The sequence below is a fragment of the Silurus aristotelis genome (assembly GCF_946808225.1).
Source record: "Silurus aristotelis genome assembly, chromosome: 12".
In the NCBI taxonomy this organism is placed as follows: domain Eukaryota; kingdom Metazoa; phylum Chordata; class Actinopteri; order Siluriformes; family Siluridae; genus Silurus; species Silurus aristotelis.
In genome coordinates this window covers 26,544,349-26,559,348 of record NC_139585.1, presented here as the reverse complement: position 1 = coordinate 26,559,348, position 15,000 = coordinate 26,544,349, and the positions used below count along the sequence as shown (strand labels likewise).

Below are 15,000 nucleotides of genomic sequence, written 5' to 3'. Positions count from 1 at the left end.
AATGTCTTCCTTGTACCTGAAGAATCAAGCAGTGGGGAGCGTTCTGAAGTCCTGAGATGTAAAAGGGTGATGGACCATTTACTGGCTACAGGAAGCCAGCAAAGGTAATGAAGCAGCGGGATGTTGTGGAAAAACAATTCCCCAAGTTAAAAATAAATGTATTTCAGAGGCTGATCTTGGGTTCAGTAGTCCAGTCTTGAAATGTGGACTGAAATGAACGACTTCTCCTGAACCTTTAAAGGAGAATTGTGATAGATGAGCAATGTGAGAAGAAAACAACAGCTGATTGTTTCATGGCTACCCCAAGGTTGCATACAGTGATGATTTAGTTAATTTGTATACATCTCCATTTTTATTAGAATCTAAATTAAGGTTCAATCAAGTTTATTTCTATAGCGCTTCAAAGCAGCTTTACAAAACTATAGAATTAAAGTGAATGGTGTGTGTTTAACCCTGATGATGAAGCTTGGGGTGACTGTGGCAAGGAAAAACTCCCTTAGATGGTATGAGGAAGAAACCTTGAGAGGAACCAGACTCAGAAGGGGAACCCATCCTCATTTGGGTGACATCAAGAGTGTGATTATAAATCTTTAAAACTATATAAATCACTGGAGAGTGAGAACTAACATGAGTACCGGAGTGTGTGATAATAACTGATGTCCTTACTACAGTCAGTTGAGGTTGTGAAACCAGGAGCTACTAAGCAACTCATAAAACAGCTCAACATCTGAGATCATCATAAATCCAACACCAGCTTCTCCATGCCAGAGCCTTTAAACACTCAAAAAATCCAATGTCAAAACTCTACATGAAGTGGGATCCAAATGGCACTGATACTGCACATCTATAGCTGGTTCGGGATGTTCTGGGGGTCGGCATCTACTCTTTGAAGGTCCATAATTTTCATGAGTTGGGATGTGACTGGAGCTGGAGCAACCTCAGGATGCCTCGGGACAGGTAGAGAAAGAGAAGCAGTGGAGAGGAATTAGTGTAGCTGCTGTTCATAATATTAACAAGCACAAGCTGATAATGTGTGTGTGATCAGATGTTCTGGAGCACAAGGTTATGATGTGCGATGTGTGTTATGTGTAGAACTCGCTTCAGAGATACGTCTTTAATCTGCAATTAAACTGGGAGAGTGTGTCTGAGCCCCAAACACGGTCAGGAAGACTATTCCAAAGTTTAGGATGTGAGAATAAATGTGAAAAATTCTGTCTACTGCCTTTAATAGACTTTGCTATTATAGGAACTACTAGAAGTCCAGAGTTTTGAGATCTCAACAAGTGTGTGGGATTGTAGCGTGTTACAAGACTGGAGAGACACATGTGAGCCAAATCATTTAGGGTTTTGTAGTTAAGTAGCAGTAGTTTGTAGTCGATTTGAAAATTAACAGGAGGCCAGTGTAGGGATGAGAAGATTGGGGTTAAATGGTCATATTTTCTTAACCTTGTAAGAACTCTGGCCGCTCAGGTCCAATGTCCAAACTCTACATGAAGTGGGATCCAAATGACGCTGATACTGCACATCTTTAGATGGTTCGGGGTGTTTTGGGGGTCGGCATCTACTCTTTGAAGGTCCATAATCTTCATGAGATGAGACGTGACTGGAGCTGGTGCAACCTCATGATGACTCGGGTCGGGTAGAGAAAGAGAAGCAGTGAAGAGGATTTAGCGTAGCTGCTGTTCATAATATTAACAATCACATTTAGGGGTTTAGTAAAATGTTGAGACGGATTAAGCAGATTACTCATTTATCTGTCCTTAGGGATCAGAAACAATAGTCCTACCAAGCTGATAATGTGGTAAGACGCAGCTAATCTGCTCTACCAGTGGTGTGTACAGTATGAGGTTAGTAAATCCACAAATGGTAGTCCTAGAGCATCATTTGCATCGTCTATGTGAATATTAAAATCTCATTGAAGCAGCACTTTATTCAACCTGACCAAGAGGTCTGAAATAAAACGAGCAAACTCTTTAAGAAAATTAACTCTTTAAGAAATTAATTAATAGTAGGGGTTTTCTATGTATGTCTGAAAGTACAACTTTAAGAGTGAGCACTTCAAATGATTTAAGCCTGAATCCTAATCTCTGACTAACATTAAGAAAGATGCTATAAATTGTTGCTACACCACCCAGACGACCAGTCAGACGACCAGTCATGCTAACAGGCATATCCTGATGGTGTAGACTCATTAGACCAATGTAATCATTTGGTTTAATCCACGTCTGTGTGAGACAGAGACAGAGTGCATCGAGATTATTATCTGTGATCTCGTTTACAATGAGTGCTTTGGGTGCAATGATCTAATGTTTAGAAGTTCAAACTTTAGAGCTTTTTTGTGTCTGATTATTTGACATTTTCCTGTTTTAACTGCAATAAGATTGGGCTGTGTAGGGTAGGGTAAAAAAAGAACGTGTGTGTTTTTATAATAAAAAGAAATAGAGAAAGAGAGAGATTGTGTGTGTGTGTGTGTGTGTGTGTGTGTGTGTGTGTGTGTGTGTGTGTGTGTGTGTGCGCGTGTGTGTAAGAGAAAGAGTAAAAAAGAGAATGTGTGTGTTTAAAATAGAAAAAAAGAGAGAGTGTGTGTGTGTGTGTGTGTTTGTGTGTGTGTGTGTGTGTGTGTGTGTGTGTGTGTGTGCGTGTGCGTAAAAGTAAGAGAGAAAAAGAGAATGTGTCTGTGTTTATAATAGAAACAGAGAGAGATTGCGTGTGTGTGTGTGTGTGTGTGTGTGTGTGTGAGTGTGTGTAAAGAGAAATAAATAGAGAGAAAGGGTGTGTGTGGTGAGGGGGGGTTAGAGAGCGTGTGAGATAGTGTGTACTGTATGTGTTTGAAATAGAAAGAGAAAAAGAGAGAAAGAGAGTGAGTGCTAAACTGTGTATGTGTGTGTGTGAAAAGAAAGACAGAGAGAGAGAGAGGGAGAGAGAGAGAGAGAGAGAGAGAGAGAGAGAGAGAGAGAGAGAGAGAGAGAGAGAGAGAGAGAACTGTGTGCCCTGTATCTGAGCAGCAGCAGCAGGAGGAGAAGGAGGAGTGAGGGAGGGAGTTCACTAAAAGTCCCAGCACATGCCTGGACTCAAGTTTCAGAGTGGAAAAGAGGAGGAAAGAAAGGCGAGTGGACGAGACGAGACGCGCGAGACGAGGCGCCTCTCTGTGATGACACGCACCTTTTTTATGGAGCCGCTGAGTCTGGAGGATGAAGATCTGCGCAGGAGTAACACTGTTCCTGTTTAGTGTCTTCTTCACAGGTAAGGCTTCAGACATCACACACACACACACACACACACACACACACACACACACACACACACACACACACACACACACACACCAGAGTTTAGAACGTTCAATCAGGTTGTATTTTTAAATCAATCTTGAATCAATCAACTTTTGAGTTTGATGGTTTGGATGCAATGGATCTGCTCCCCACCCCAAAAAAAACATGGGGCTTAAAATCCGAAGAGTTTCAATGTAGAATTACAAAAATGTATTCTATTTATAATTAATATAATACTCAATTATTATATAATAACTAGATTTTATTCCATAAAAACCTAAAAACCCTGGAGAAACCTGCACAGTCGTTCAGAAGGACTTTTCTTGGAGCAGAATGAGACTCTCTTGCTGTTGACTTTGTTGTGGTTTGTGACTCCTCCCTAACCAGACCTCTGTATTTATCCAACATCGTACTTGTGTAGGTGTGTGCAACCATAATTTCTGCTACTATATAAAGCATCAGAGCAGTAAGGCCTCAGTCAGGTCCTGTCTTTGTTTCTTTTGAGTAAAAAACAAAGTGTGGAATCCAAAAACGGCAGACGTCTGAGCTGAACTCAAAGATTTGATGTGTTCAATATCAGGTTCACCAGTTGGGTACTATGATTACAGTATAGATAGATAGATAGATAGACAGACAGACAGACAGACAGACAGACAGACAGACAGACAGACAGACAGACAGACAGACAGACAGACCGACCGACCGACCGACCGACCGACCGACCGACCGACCGACCTGTTTTTTTGTATAATTGTTAAATATTGTTAAACACTATATGAAAAAGATGAACTTGTTTATATCTCCAGATGTTTGCACCGCCATTAATGCCACGGTCACTCCGTCTCCGTTCCTTGTGGCACTCGAGGGTGAGAACGCCACGCTCTCATGTCAGGTGACCCAGCATCACAAATCCGACACTGCTCTCGTGCTGCGCTGGCTTTTCCATCCCGTGTCTGGAGGAGACGAGCAGCTCCTTGCCAAAGTGAACATGAGGAGGGCCAAATTCTATGGAAACTATTCCAAGAGCTTCCCCAAGCCCAAGATCAAGTTAATTGTAGTGAAGCAGGGCAAGATCTACAACCTTTTGATCATCAACATTACCAGAGAAGACAGAGGCATGTACAGCTGCAAAGTGCAGGAGTTCAAGAAGCACCAGGAGAAATGGAAATCCTCCGTTGACTTCACAGCAGCTACAGAGCTTAAAGGTGAGATTCTGGAGTGGCTTCGAAGCGTTGTGAAATTTTAATTTTCCTTTTTAAAGTAAGAATGTATTTTAAGCAAACAGCTGAGGAGAACCTGCGGGTGCTCAAGAACTTAAGTGTGACAACGTCTTGCAGTTAGAACCTGTAGCGAGGTAACAACAGTGTTCCGTGTTGAGCTTCTATGTTAAGCTGTAGATTTGTATGAGCTGCTGTGTTCTTCATGCCAAAGTGATCTATCTATCTATCTATCTATCTATCTATCTATCTATCTATCTATCTATCTATCTATCTATCTATCTATCTATTTCTATGTTGCAATTTCTATGATAGATAGATAGATAGATAGATAGATAGATAGATAGATAGATAGATAGATAGATAGATAGATAGATAGATAGAAAACTGTAAACCACATTTTCAGAATAAGAAATTTGCTCTGAAAATAAATAGATAGAAAAAAAGTAAATAATTAGTAATGAGTAAAAGTGCAAATGAAGGTCAGTTCACAGCTTTATATCAGCTTTATATTTCCTATAGGGAAAAAACTTGAGCTAATGGGAATGGAAATGGAAAGTTCTATTCAGAAATACAACCGGTTTCTCATTGGTTCGATCAAATCGCAAATGCTTTTGTACATTCATTTAATGGATTGTGTACAAGTGTCTGCTGTTTCCTACATTATCAGTTGTTTATGTTGATTAAAATATATTATACTGGTTTCACCTGAATAGTTTTTACCCCTAAAACATCTCAGCATCAGTTCATTGCACAAGTCATTGACTGCTAAATGGTTAAACCAGTTCTCATCATCTAAAATTTCTATTAAACTTTTTTTTGTAAATGTGACTTGAATTGTTGAATGCTGCAGATGAATCTTGAATGTTACTAATGAAGGCGAGTGAACAGCATCAGATCAACCAATGATCGACTAGTTTTCTAAAACAGGTCAAAGGTGAATCTTTTTAACCTTCAATTGGCAACAAAGCAAAACACAGTCTTACAATTTTCTGAAAACGAATGAACAATCAGGTAATGAACGAACACTATTAGAGTACAGTAAAAGTCTGAATCATGTCGGGTCTCTTACAATCAATATAAATCAAATATGCAATCAAATAAATACATTTGTGCTGTTAATATTCATAGATGCCAAACAGAATCATTTCAGCTTTGTGCATTTTTAATCAGTGTAACCCAGGCTGTAGTTTATATCAGGATAAAACTGTGAAACTGTATGAAACTGTGCAGCGTCATACTGACAACATGACTAAACTTTTTTTTTATCTAGTATGTGATCAATGACAAAAGGACGGATTTTGCAAGAAATCCAATGTGTTTTGCTGTTTGTACAAATCGTTTTAAAAAATGCACTTACTGGTTTGCAAATATTAAGGATGATTAAAAAAATGCTGCAAATCAACTGGGAAAAACTAAAACTCACATGCTTGTGTTCTGACCATCTGATCTTCTTTACGCTTCAAAGGCGAGTTTAAGTTTCTGTTTATTCGGTTACACAACTTTGAGTCCAAAATAACAGAGCGAGCAGACAAAATACATCTAATTGATTAAGTGTGTGGGCATCTGTATATGAAGGAGAGAACGAATTGTTTGCATGGTCTGGTCCAAGGTAAATGAAGTATTTTACATTTTAAGATGGAGTTAAAAATGATTTAATATCAACATATTGAATACTTTTAAAGCTATACATAAAGACACCTTTCACTTGTCAGATAAACATTGCAGTACAGAGAATTTTTTGCTTCACGTGTCCCAGCAATGATAGGAAGGTGGAGTCAGTTAAGGACTTTGATAAAGGGCCCAAGAGTGGCAGCTTGGTGATATCGGGGCTTGTACCCACAACCTTCTGAACAGTAACCCAGAGCCGTATCCACTGAGCTACTGTACCACTTCTACCACCTGTTGACTATTTAAAATATATGCCAGTATTATATATTAAATCATAAACCACAGCACTGTAAAATCCTTTCTGATTAATCATGTCACATCAGCTTCATGCCATGTCCACACTAATTCGTTTTTGTCTGAAAACTTATTTTTCTCACCATTTTAACCTTTTGTCCACACGAGACAGCTTTTTAAAAACATTCCCCAAGTGGATACATTTGAAAGCGCAGTTTTCACATTGCAGTGTGAATTTGTTCGGATTAGTGTAGACGTCGCCTCAGTATTTGAATTCCTAGCTTAGGATAGTTTTCTGGCCTCTAACATTCAGGAAAAAACACCTTATTTATTCTGTTAAACTTAAATTTACATCGATTACATAGGTTTTCTTACATGACCTGTTGCAAAGCCAGGGCAGATCTTTGCTATTAAACAGTCACATGAAAATGATCCAACCTTGCATGTACTGTCAGGAAGCCACTGAGGTTGCAAGCACCCTTTGTGTTTATGTGTGTGTGTGTGTGTGTGTGTGTGTGTGTGTGTGTGTGTGTGTGTGTGTTGAGGATGTGGTCAGGATTTAAGTACACAGTAGCAGCGAGAGCGGAGGAAAGCGCAAGCATGTTTGTGGGCAGGATATCACAACATGTGACATGGAGGAAGTAAAGCAAGATCCATAGAAGGATTGAAACAATATTAAAAAAAAAACCCATTAAAACAAAGAAACACCAGGAGTGTTTGTGGGCTGGAAAATGAAACACTGTAGATATTGGTTTTGTGGAGAAATGGAACTTGAGAGCTATGTTTTTTATTCACTAAGCAGTTACTTTAACAGCTTTAACAGGATAGAACAAAAAATAAAGAATGGCAAAAATGTTTTATTTAATTTGTAGGTAAATGGGTGGATCCCAGAATAAAAGCACTGCTACATATGAGTTTGTGTAGGTTGCATTCATTAATTTTTTAATGAATTTAATATAAAACAGTATTTGGGATATTTTGCCTTATCCTAAAGTGATTTACAGTAATCTCATTAATAACTGAGCAGCTATGTGGTTAAGGGCCTTGCTCAGGGGCCCAGGAGTGGAAGCTTAATGTGGCTGGGACTTAAACTCACAATCTTTGGAGCTAAAGAATCCAATAAATTTCAACCTCTTCATTTCTTTATTGATTTCATATTGCAAGTAAAAAAAGGAGAAAATGTCTTTTTTATTGTTGACTTTTCTATGCATTTTCTCTATAATCGCACAATACCAGACCTGATCAATGGCCTAAACAGTGCACAATATTTCAAATCTAACTTTTTTATTCCAGTTTATATCACAGACCAGACATCCATAAACATTTCATTGCATGATGAACTGTGTGGTAAATTTGAAATACAGTCCCCGTGCTAAGATTGTTCGACAATTTTTCAATATTTTGCTGATGATAGAAATATGTTTCATGCAGCAGGCAAACCTAGCAGTGTATACGCGGTACGATACATTGGGATGCTGCCAGGGTGCTCGCATTTCCCCCCTTGTGACATGCCTTAAATTCTCCATGGGTCGACAGCGATCAGTTATCTCGGTGGTAGAATGCATATTTTTTTCTGTGGTTTTGGTGTTTTAAAGCACACTTCTAGCTCTTGTCTTTATCCTTTTTATTGGCGTGGCCGGACACTGAAACAGAGCTCGTCCATGTGCTGTCTGCCGCATACATATATAATGTATATTTTATACATTGGTATAGTGTAAATTGCTGTATTTTCCTAAATTACAGTATGTACTGTAAATTGTTAAATTATTAACAGCTTACGGTAAACAACTCCATACTGATCACCATTCTTTAAGACCCCTGGGTAGGCTAGGCCATGTCTTGACTTAGCATATTTTCAAGTTACGATGAGGTCATTGGAACGCATCCCGGTCGTAATTCGGGACTAGCTGTAAATCCCTCTAATAGCAGCTCACTGGCCAGAAAACATTGCTGTATACAATTTACTGTACAAGATAAAATAGTCGATATAGAATGAGCTGAGTGACCTCCTGCACATATTAACATCGTATCATGGTTTCTCCCACCATGGCCATTTGATAACTATGCAGGACTGTGTTCCAAACCGCACATGAGCAGTATGAATTATGAGGACGGCAGAACTGAACTGTACATATTTGTAATATGGTGATTTGAGGCTTGTGGTGTTTTTGCCCATTCTGGTATGAACGGTATTTCAGAAGACTTGTCTGTCCTGTGTATTCATGTAGCACAATCTCCTTCTTACAACAAAATCTTGTCTTTTAGCTCTTTGTAATCACCAGGTATTTTTAAGTGTGACCGCATGATGGAGTAGAAATGTCTGTGTGTCGCCAATATAAACTTTTGAATGAAGTAATCGCCCAAAATTAGCGTGATGGCTAAAATATAGCATATTGTTTAAAGAGAATAGCTTCATATGCTATAAACAAACTTTTTTCTGTCTGGATGATGCTAGCCTGTGGGCTGAATTTAGGGGCTTTCCCTGAATCTCTGGTTTAGGGTTAGGCTATTAAAAATAAAATCATGACCTCTGTTCACTAAAAGACACAAAACAGTGAATAAAAAACAGAACTGACACTAAGATACTACAGAAGCATGCCAAATGCAAGAAGTTAGCTGCTAGTTGTTTGTAGCTACCAAACAAATTCCTATTAATTCCATATAAATCTAATGATTGTTATTCACTAATCACATGCCACTCGTTTTTATCTTCTTTTTTTTTGAGTATAGTGATTTTTTATGCTAAACGCTTGTGTGTGATGATATCTGATGTTTCAGGAACGTGCATAAATATATTTCCATAAAATCAGTGTTTATTTTAGTTGATTTTTTGCCATATTGTTTTCGGTTCAATAGTGCATCATGATATTATGACACTAAATTTTTGCAACGTTGTAATTACGTGTTGAAGAAACGTCATCGTTTTGTTTCGTTTTTTTCTGGTCAGAAAGTTTAGAAATCCTGTTTGAATGCAACATTATTCAATGTACAAAAAAATAAATAAAGATTGTAGCAGCTGTATTTCTGCATAATACACCACTTTGTGTCTCACATTGGGACATATGTCGTCTCCTACTCTTTTTTTCCAGACTTCATACCGAATGAATTCTGTAGTCATCCATTTTGTAGCTGGGTCTCTTTGTCTGTGTGACTAAACAGAAAGAGACTCTATTCATTTTCCAGTTCTGTCATGCATAAATAAGTGTATAATTTAAGCAAGCCATGAATGGTGACATATAAAAGCCAAAATGTCCTGTGTTTTATTATCAGCATTTTCTAAAGATTGTTCCCTCTTCTTCTGCATTCAGTACAACATTTAAATAACATTTAAATTTGTTATACATGAAAAAGTAAAACAAAAAACTGACACATTTAAAAAACTCATGATTTCACGCAGCTAGAATGATATTAAGAAAGCTGATTGGAAGACAGTGAAAATAACTTGCACGACCAGTCTTAACCTTTTACCTTGTACATTTTTAAGACTGGAAATGAATGATTACTTTATAATATACAACATGAAACAGTTCAATAATTATATAAATCTTTATTGCTATGATGATTCATAGTTATGCAATGACTTAATCTTAATAATTGAATATTTATAAGCATTATTAATTGTTCATTTTTAATTACTTTTGGTTCACCTAATTTGATCAAACTCATATCTTCATTCATCACATGAGCTGAAAATCATCAAATAAATAGATTCAGGATACTGACAATAGAAATTAATTAAAAAATATATATTTTTGCATAAAACACAAATTTGATCTTACATTTTTGCTTATCTCAAACAATTCTAACTTTTACAGCGATTCCGGCCTTACTGACCATTCTAGCTGATAACTACTGATCGGAAGGTCAGGGGGTTCAAGCCATTGTATCGCCAAGCTGCCACTCTTGGGGCCCTTGAGAAAGGCCCTTAACCCTTTGAGTTTTAGGGGTGCTGTATAATGTCTGATCCTGGACTTTGACCTCAGCTTCCTAACATCGCTGGAGTATCCGAAATAATAATTTCACTATGAACTTTATATATTCTTCTAGACTCTGGATATTTTAACTATTCATATAAACTAACTTAAGGACCTGTAGAATGTCTGTTTCTCAAGCTAAAGTCTCGGTTGTCATTGTCCTCCTGCTCAGCTGTCCACCGAGGCCTCCTACTTCTCTCTTTATACTGGTTCAAACTAGTTACTGATGTTCTTTCAATAAAATAATACCCACCATTGTATGAAAAGTTCAGTTTCTTTGGAATGTTGTGCCTCAAATATATTTCCATACTTAAGAATAGAGTAATAAGTTTGCTAGAAGAGAGTTGATGTGTTCTGGCCATCTAAAATCAAAGCCACAAATGCTGATACCGCAGATACTCCACTAGCCCAAACAAGGCCACTTTTCTATTAAATAACAGTGGTTTTCAGCTGCAGAGAATTGGAATCTTAGTGGTTAAGATGTTGGACCTCTGATTAAAAGGTCGACTCATTTGATTCGATTAAATGCAATACGATGTACTGGAAAAAATTAGATGCTCTGCAACTCAATATGGTACACTTTTATTTTTTTTAGTTCAGACAGACAGCTGATCATCAATTTACTTAAAAAATAAAATAAAATAAATAAATAAATAAATAAATAAATAAAACCAGACCAACTTTTTCTGTTCGGTCTCCAGGAAGATGCAGCTCTACCTCTGCCATGTTAATCCATATTCTATGTAACTCTCAGAAGACGCCTCGGTCTTCATATTAACTCAACATTGTTTATCTGCAATAAATGGACATTTGGTGCCACTTAAATAAAGATGAGGTTTCCTCTTAAATCTGGTTCCTGTCAAGGTTTCTTCCTTATGCCATTTCAGGGAGTTTCCCTTGCCACCGTCTCCACCGTCTCGCTCATTAGGGACAAACTTACACTTATAAAGAACAATATTATTAATTTTTTCTTACCACATTCCACATCTGTGTAAAGCTGCTTTGAGACAATGTCCATTGTTAACAGCGATACACAAATAAAATTTAATTGAATTAAATTGAATATTCATGTAGCAACAGTGGTGCTGAGAGAACACACACATGAGAAACAGTTTAGCAACAAGAAATCATTTGACATATAAAATATTGTTCACTTTCTAAATAATAAATGTATATTTTAGAATATCAATTATAAACATTGTGGATTTTACAATAAATAATTAAAGTTTAAATAAATCTGCATCATGTTTTTTTATTATTACTTCACATTTGTATGTGTGTACATTCTAAATTATCGAGTCAAATGTCAATAGCAATGATGGTAGTGGCAGCATTCTTCCTGCTGATGTCATTCCATCAGTAGCTATGCCTAACCTTGTTATAAGCCACTGTCAGGGTTTATGAGTAATTCAGAGTCTCCCGGAATGTGTGAACCCCACGATGAGCTGCTCGACCTAGAACTTGCGCATCCGTAGAAAAGGATCGCCTTCCTGCTGTCATCCCACACACAGAGACCTGTAATTAGCTTTATTTAACCCTGTGCAATTACCATGGCCATGAAACCGCAATGATGAGTTTGCATTTCTCCACGTTCTTTTTGCAGTGCACTTCCTTCCACCCACCAATGCCAAGGATGGGATCTGGAGCCTGTTTGAAGGTAAGCCACAAGTGTATTCTTACCCATCCAAGTTCTGGACAGAAATAGCACACATGGACCATCTATGGACGTGGAAGGAAAGACTTCTCTTCTCCTGAAACCTGAGAAAATAAACTTATCTCATTCCTCCCATAGCAAATACTCTGGGTTTAAACAATATGATTATTAAAAACTCTTGTGGTCCTTACTGGAGCCATGGCACATGTTTGAGTTAAAGATTATGTTTTGTGTGTTTCAGATGTGTACCTGTGTACGGTCCTGATTTGTTGCGCAGGGCTCTTGAGCATGTGTTTGTTTACCGTGGCTGTTTGCTGCCAATATCTGCAGAAGAAGAGACATTTGAAAGGTATAGGGTTTTTTATTTTATTTTGGAAGTCAGGTGAGATGGAATGATAATGAAATTGTTCTGTGCTGGTTGTGGTGTTGGTTTAATTGCAGTTTAGAGTTTTAAGTAGTCGATTTTGGATCCATAATTACACCATCACCACTACTACTACTACTACACCATCACCACTACTACTACTACACCATCACCACTACTACTACTACTACTACTACTACCACTACTACTACACCATCACCACTACTACTACTACACCATCACCACTACTACTACTACTACTACTACTACCACTACTACTACACCATCACCACTACTACTACTACACCATCACCAATACTACTACTACACCATCACCACTACTACTACTACACCATCACCACTACTACTACTACACCATCACCAATACTACTACTACACCATCACCACTACTACTACTACACCATCACCACTACTACTACTACTACTACTACTACTACTACCACTACTACTACACCATCACCACTACTACTACTACACCATCACCAATACTACTACTACACCATCACCACTACTACTACTACACCATCACCACTACTACTACTACACCATCACCAATACTACTACTACACCATCACCACTACTACTACTACACCATCACCACTACTACTACTACTACTACTACTACTACCACTACTACTACACCATCACCACTACTACTACTACACCATCACCACTACTACTACTACACCATCACCACTACTACACCATCACCACTACTACTACTACACCATCACCAATACTACTACTACTACACCATCACCACTACTACTACTACACTATCACCACTACTACTACTACAACACCATCACCAATACTACTACTACTACACCATCACCAATACTACTACTACTACTACACCATCACCACTACTACTACTACTACTACTACTACTACTACTACTACTACTACTACTACTACACCATCACCACTACTACTACTACACCATCACCACTACTACTACTACTACTACTACTACTACTACCACTACTACTACACCATCACCACTACTACTACTACACCATCACCAATACTACTACTACACCATCACCACTACTACTACTACACCATCACCACTACTACTACTACACCATCACCAATACTACTACTACACCATCACCACTACTACTACTACACCATCACCACTACTACTACTACTACTACTACTACTACTACTACTACCACTACTACTACACCATCACCACTACTACTACTACACCATCACCACTACTACTACTACTACACCATCACCACTACTACACCATCACCACTACTACTACTACACCATCACCAATACTACTACTACTACACCATCACCACTACTACTACTACACTATCACCACTATTACTACTACAACACCATCACCAATACTACTACTACTACACCATCACCAATACTACTACTACTACTACACCATCACCACTACTACTACTACTACACCATCACCACTACTACTACTACTACTACTACTACTACTACACCATCACCACTACTACTACTACACCATCACCACTACTACTACTACTACACCATAACCACTACTACACCATCACCACTACTACTACTACACCATCACCACTACTACTACTACACCATCACCACTACTACTACTACACCATCACCACTACTACTACTACTACACCATCACCACTACTACACCATCACCACTACTACTACTACACCATCACCACTACTACTACTACACCATCACCAATACTACTACTACTACACCATCACTACTACTACTACTAGACTATCACCACTACTACTACTACTACACCATCACCAATACTACTACTACTACTACTACACCTTCACCACTACTACTACTACACCATCACCAATACTACTACTACTACTACTACTACTACTACTACACCATCACCAATAATACTACTACACCATCACCACTACTACTACTACTACAACACCATCACCAATAATACTACTACACCATCACCACTACTACTACTACTACTACTACACCATCACCAATAATACTACTGCTACTACTACTACACCATCACCAATACTACTACTACTACTACTACTACTACTACAACTACACCACCACCACTACTACTACTACACCATCACCAATACTACTACTACTACTACTACTACACCATCACCAATACTACTACTACTACTACACCATCACCAATACTACTACTACACCATCACCACTACTACTACTACTACACCATCACCACTACTACTACTACTACTACTACTACTACTACACCATCAACACCACTACTACTACTACTACACCATCACCAATACTACTACTACAACTACACCATCAACACCACTACTACTACTACACCATCACCACTACTACTACTACTACTACTACTACTACACCATCAACACCACTACTACTACTACTACACCATCACCAATACTACTACTACTACTACACCATCAACACCACTACTACTACTACACCATCACCAATACTACTACTACTACTACTACACCATCAACACCACTACTACTACTACTACACAATCACCAATACTACTACTACTACTACACCATCAACACCACTACTACTACTACTACTACTAAACCATCACCAATACTACTACT

The 15,000-nt window shown here is 38.2% G+C and overlaps 1 protein-coding gene and 1 long non-coding RNA gene across 2 annotated transcripts in view; one reads left to right on the top strand and one right to left on the bottom strand.

Annotated features, from left to right (window-relative positions):
- Positions 1–15,000, bottom strand: part of LOC310734791 — a 318,442-nt gene that overhangs the window by 221,592 nt on the left and 81,850 nt on the right. The gene's annotated exons all lie outside the window — the stretch shown is intronic.
- vstm4b (V-set and transmembrane domain containing 4b) overlaps positions 2,958–15,000 on the top strand; it is a 20,998-nt gene continuing 8,955 nt past the window's right edge. The window contains exons 1-4 of the mRNA XM_083557182.1: positions 2,958–3,243; positions 4,079–4,477; positions 11,972–12,025; positions 12,264–12,371. Coding sequence (XP_083413308.1) covers positions 3,192–3,243; positions 4,079–4,477; positions 11,972–12,025; positions 12,264–12,371 — 613 coding nt within the window. The 5' untranslated portion in view covers positions 2,958–3,191. The remainder of the gene's footprint in view (positions 3,244–4,078; positions 4,478–11,971; positions 12,026–12,263; positions 12,372–15,000) is intronic.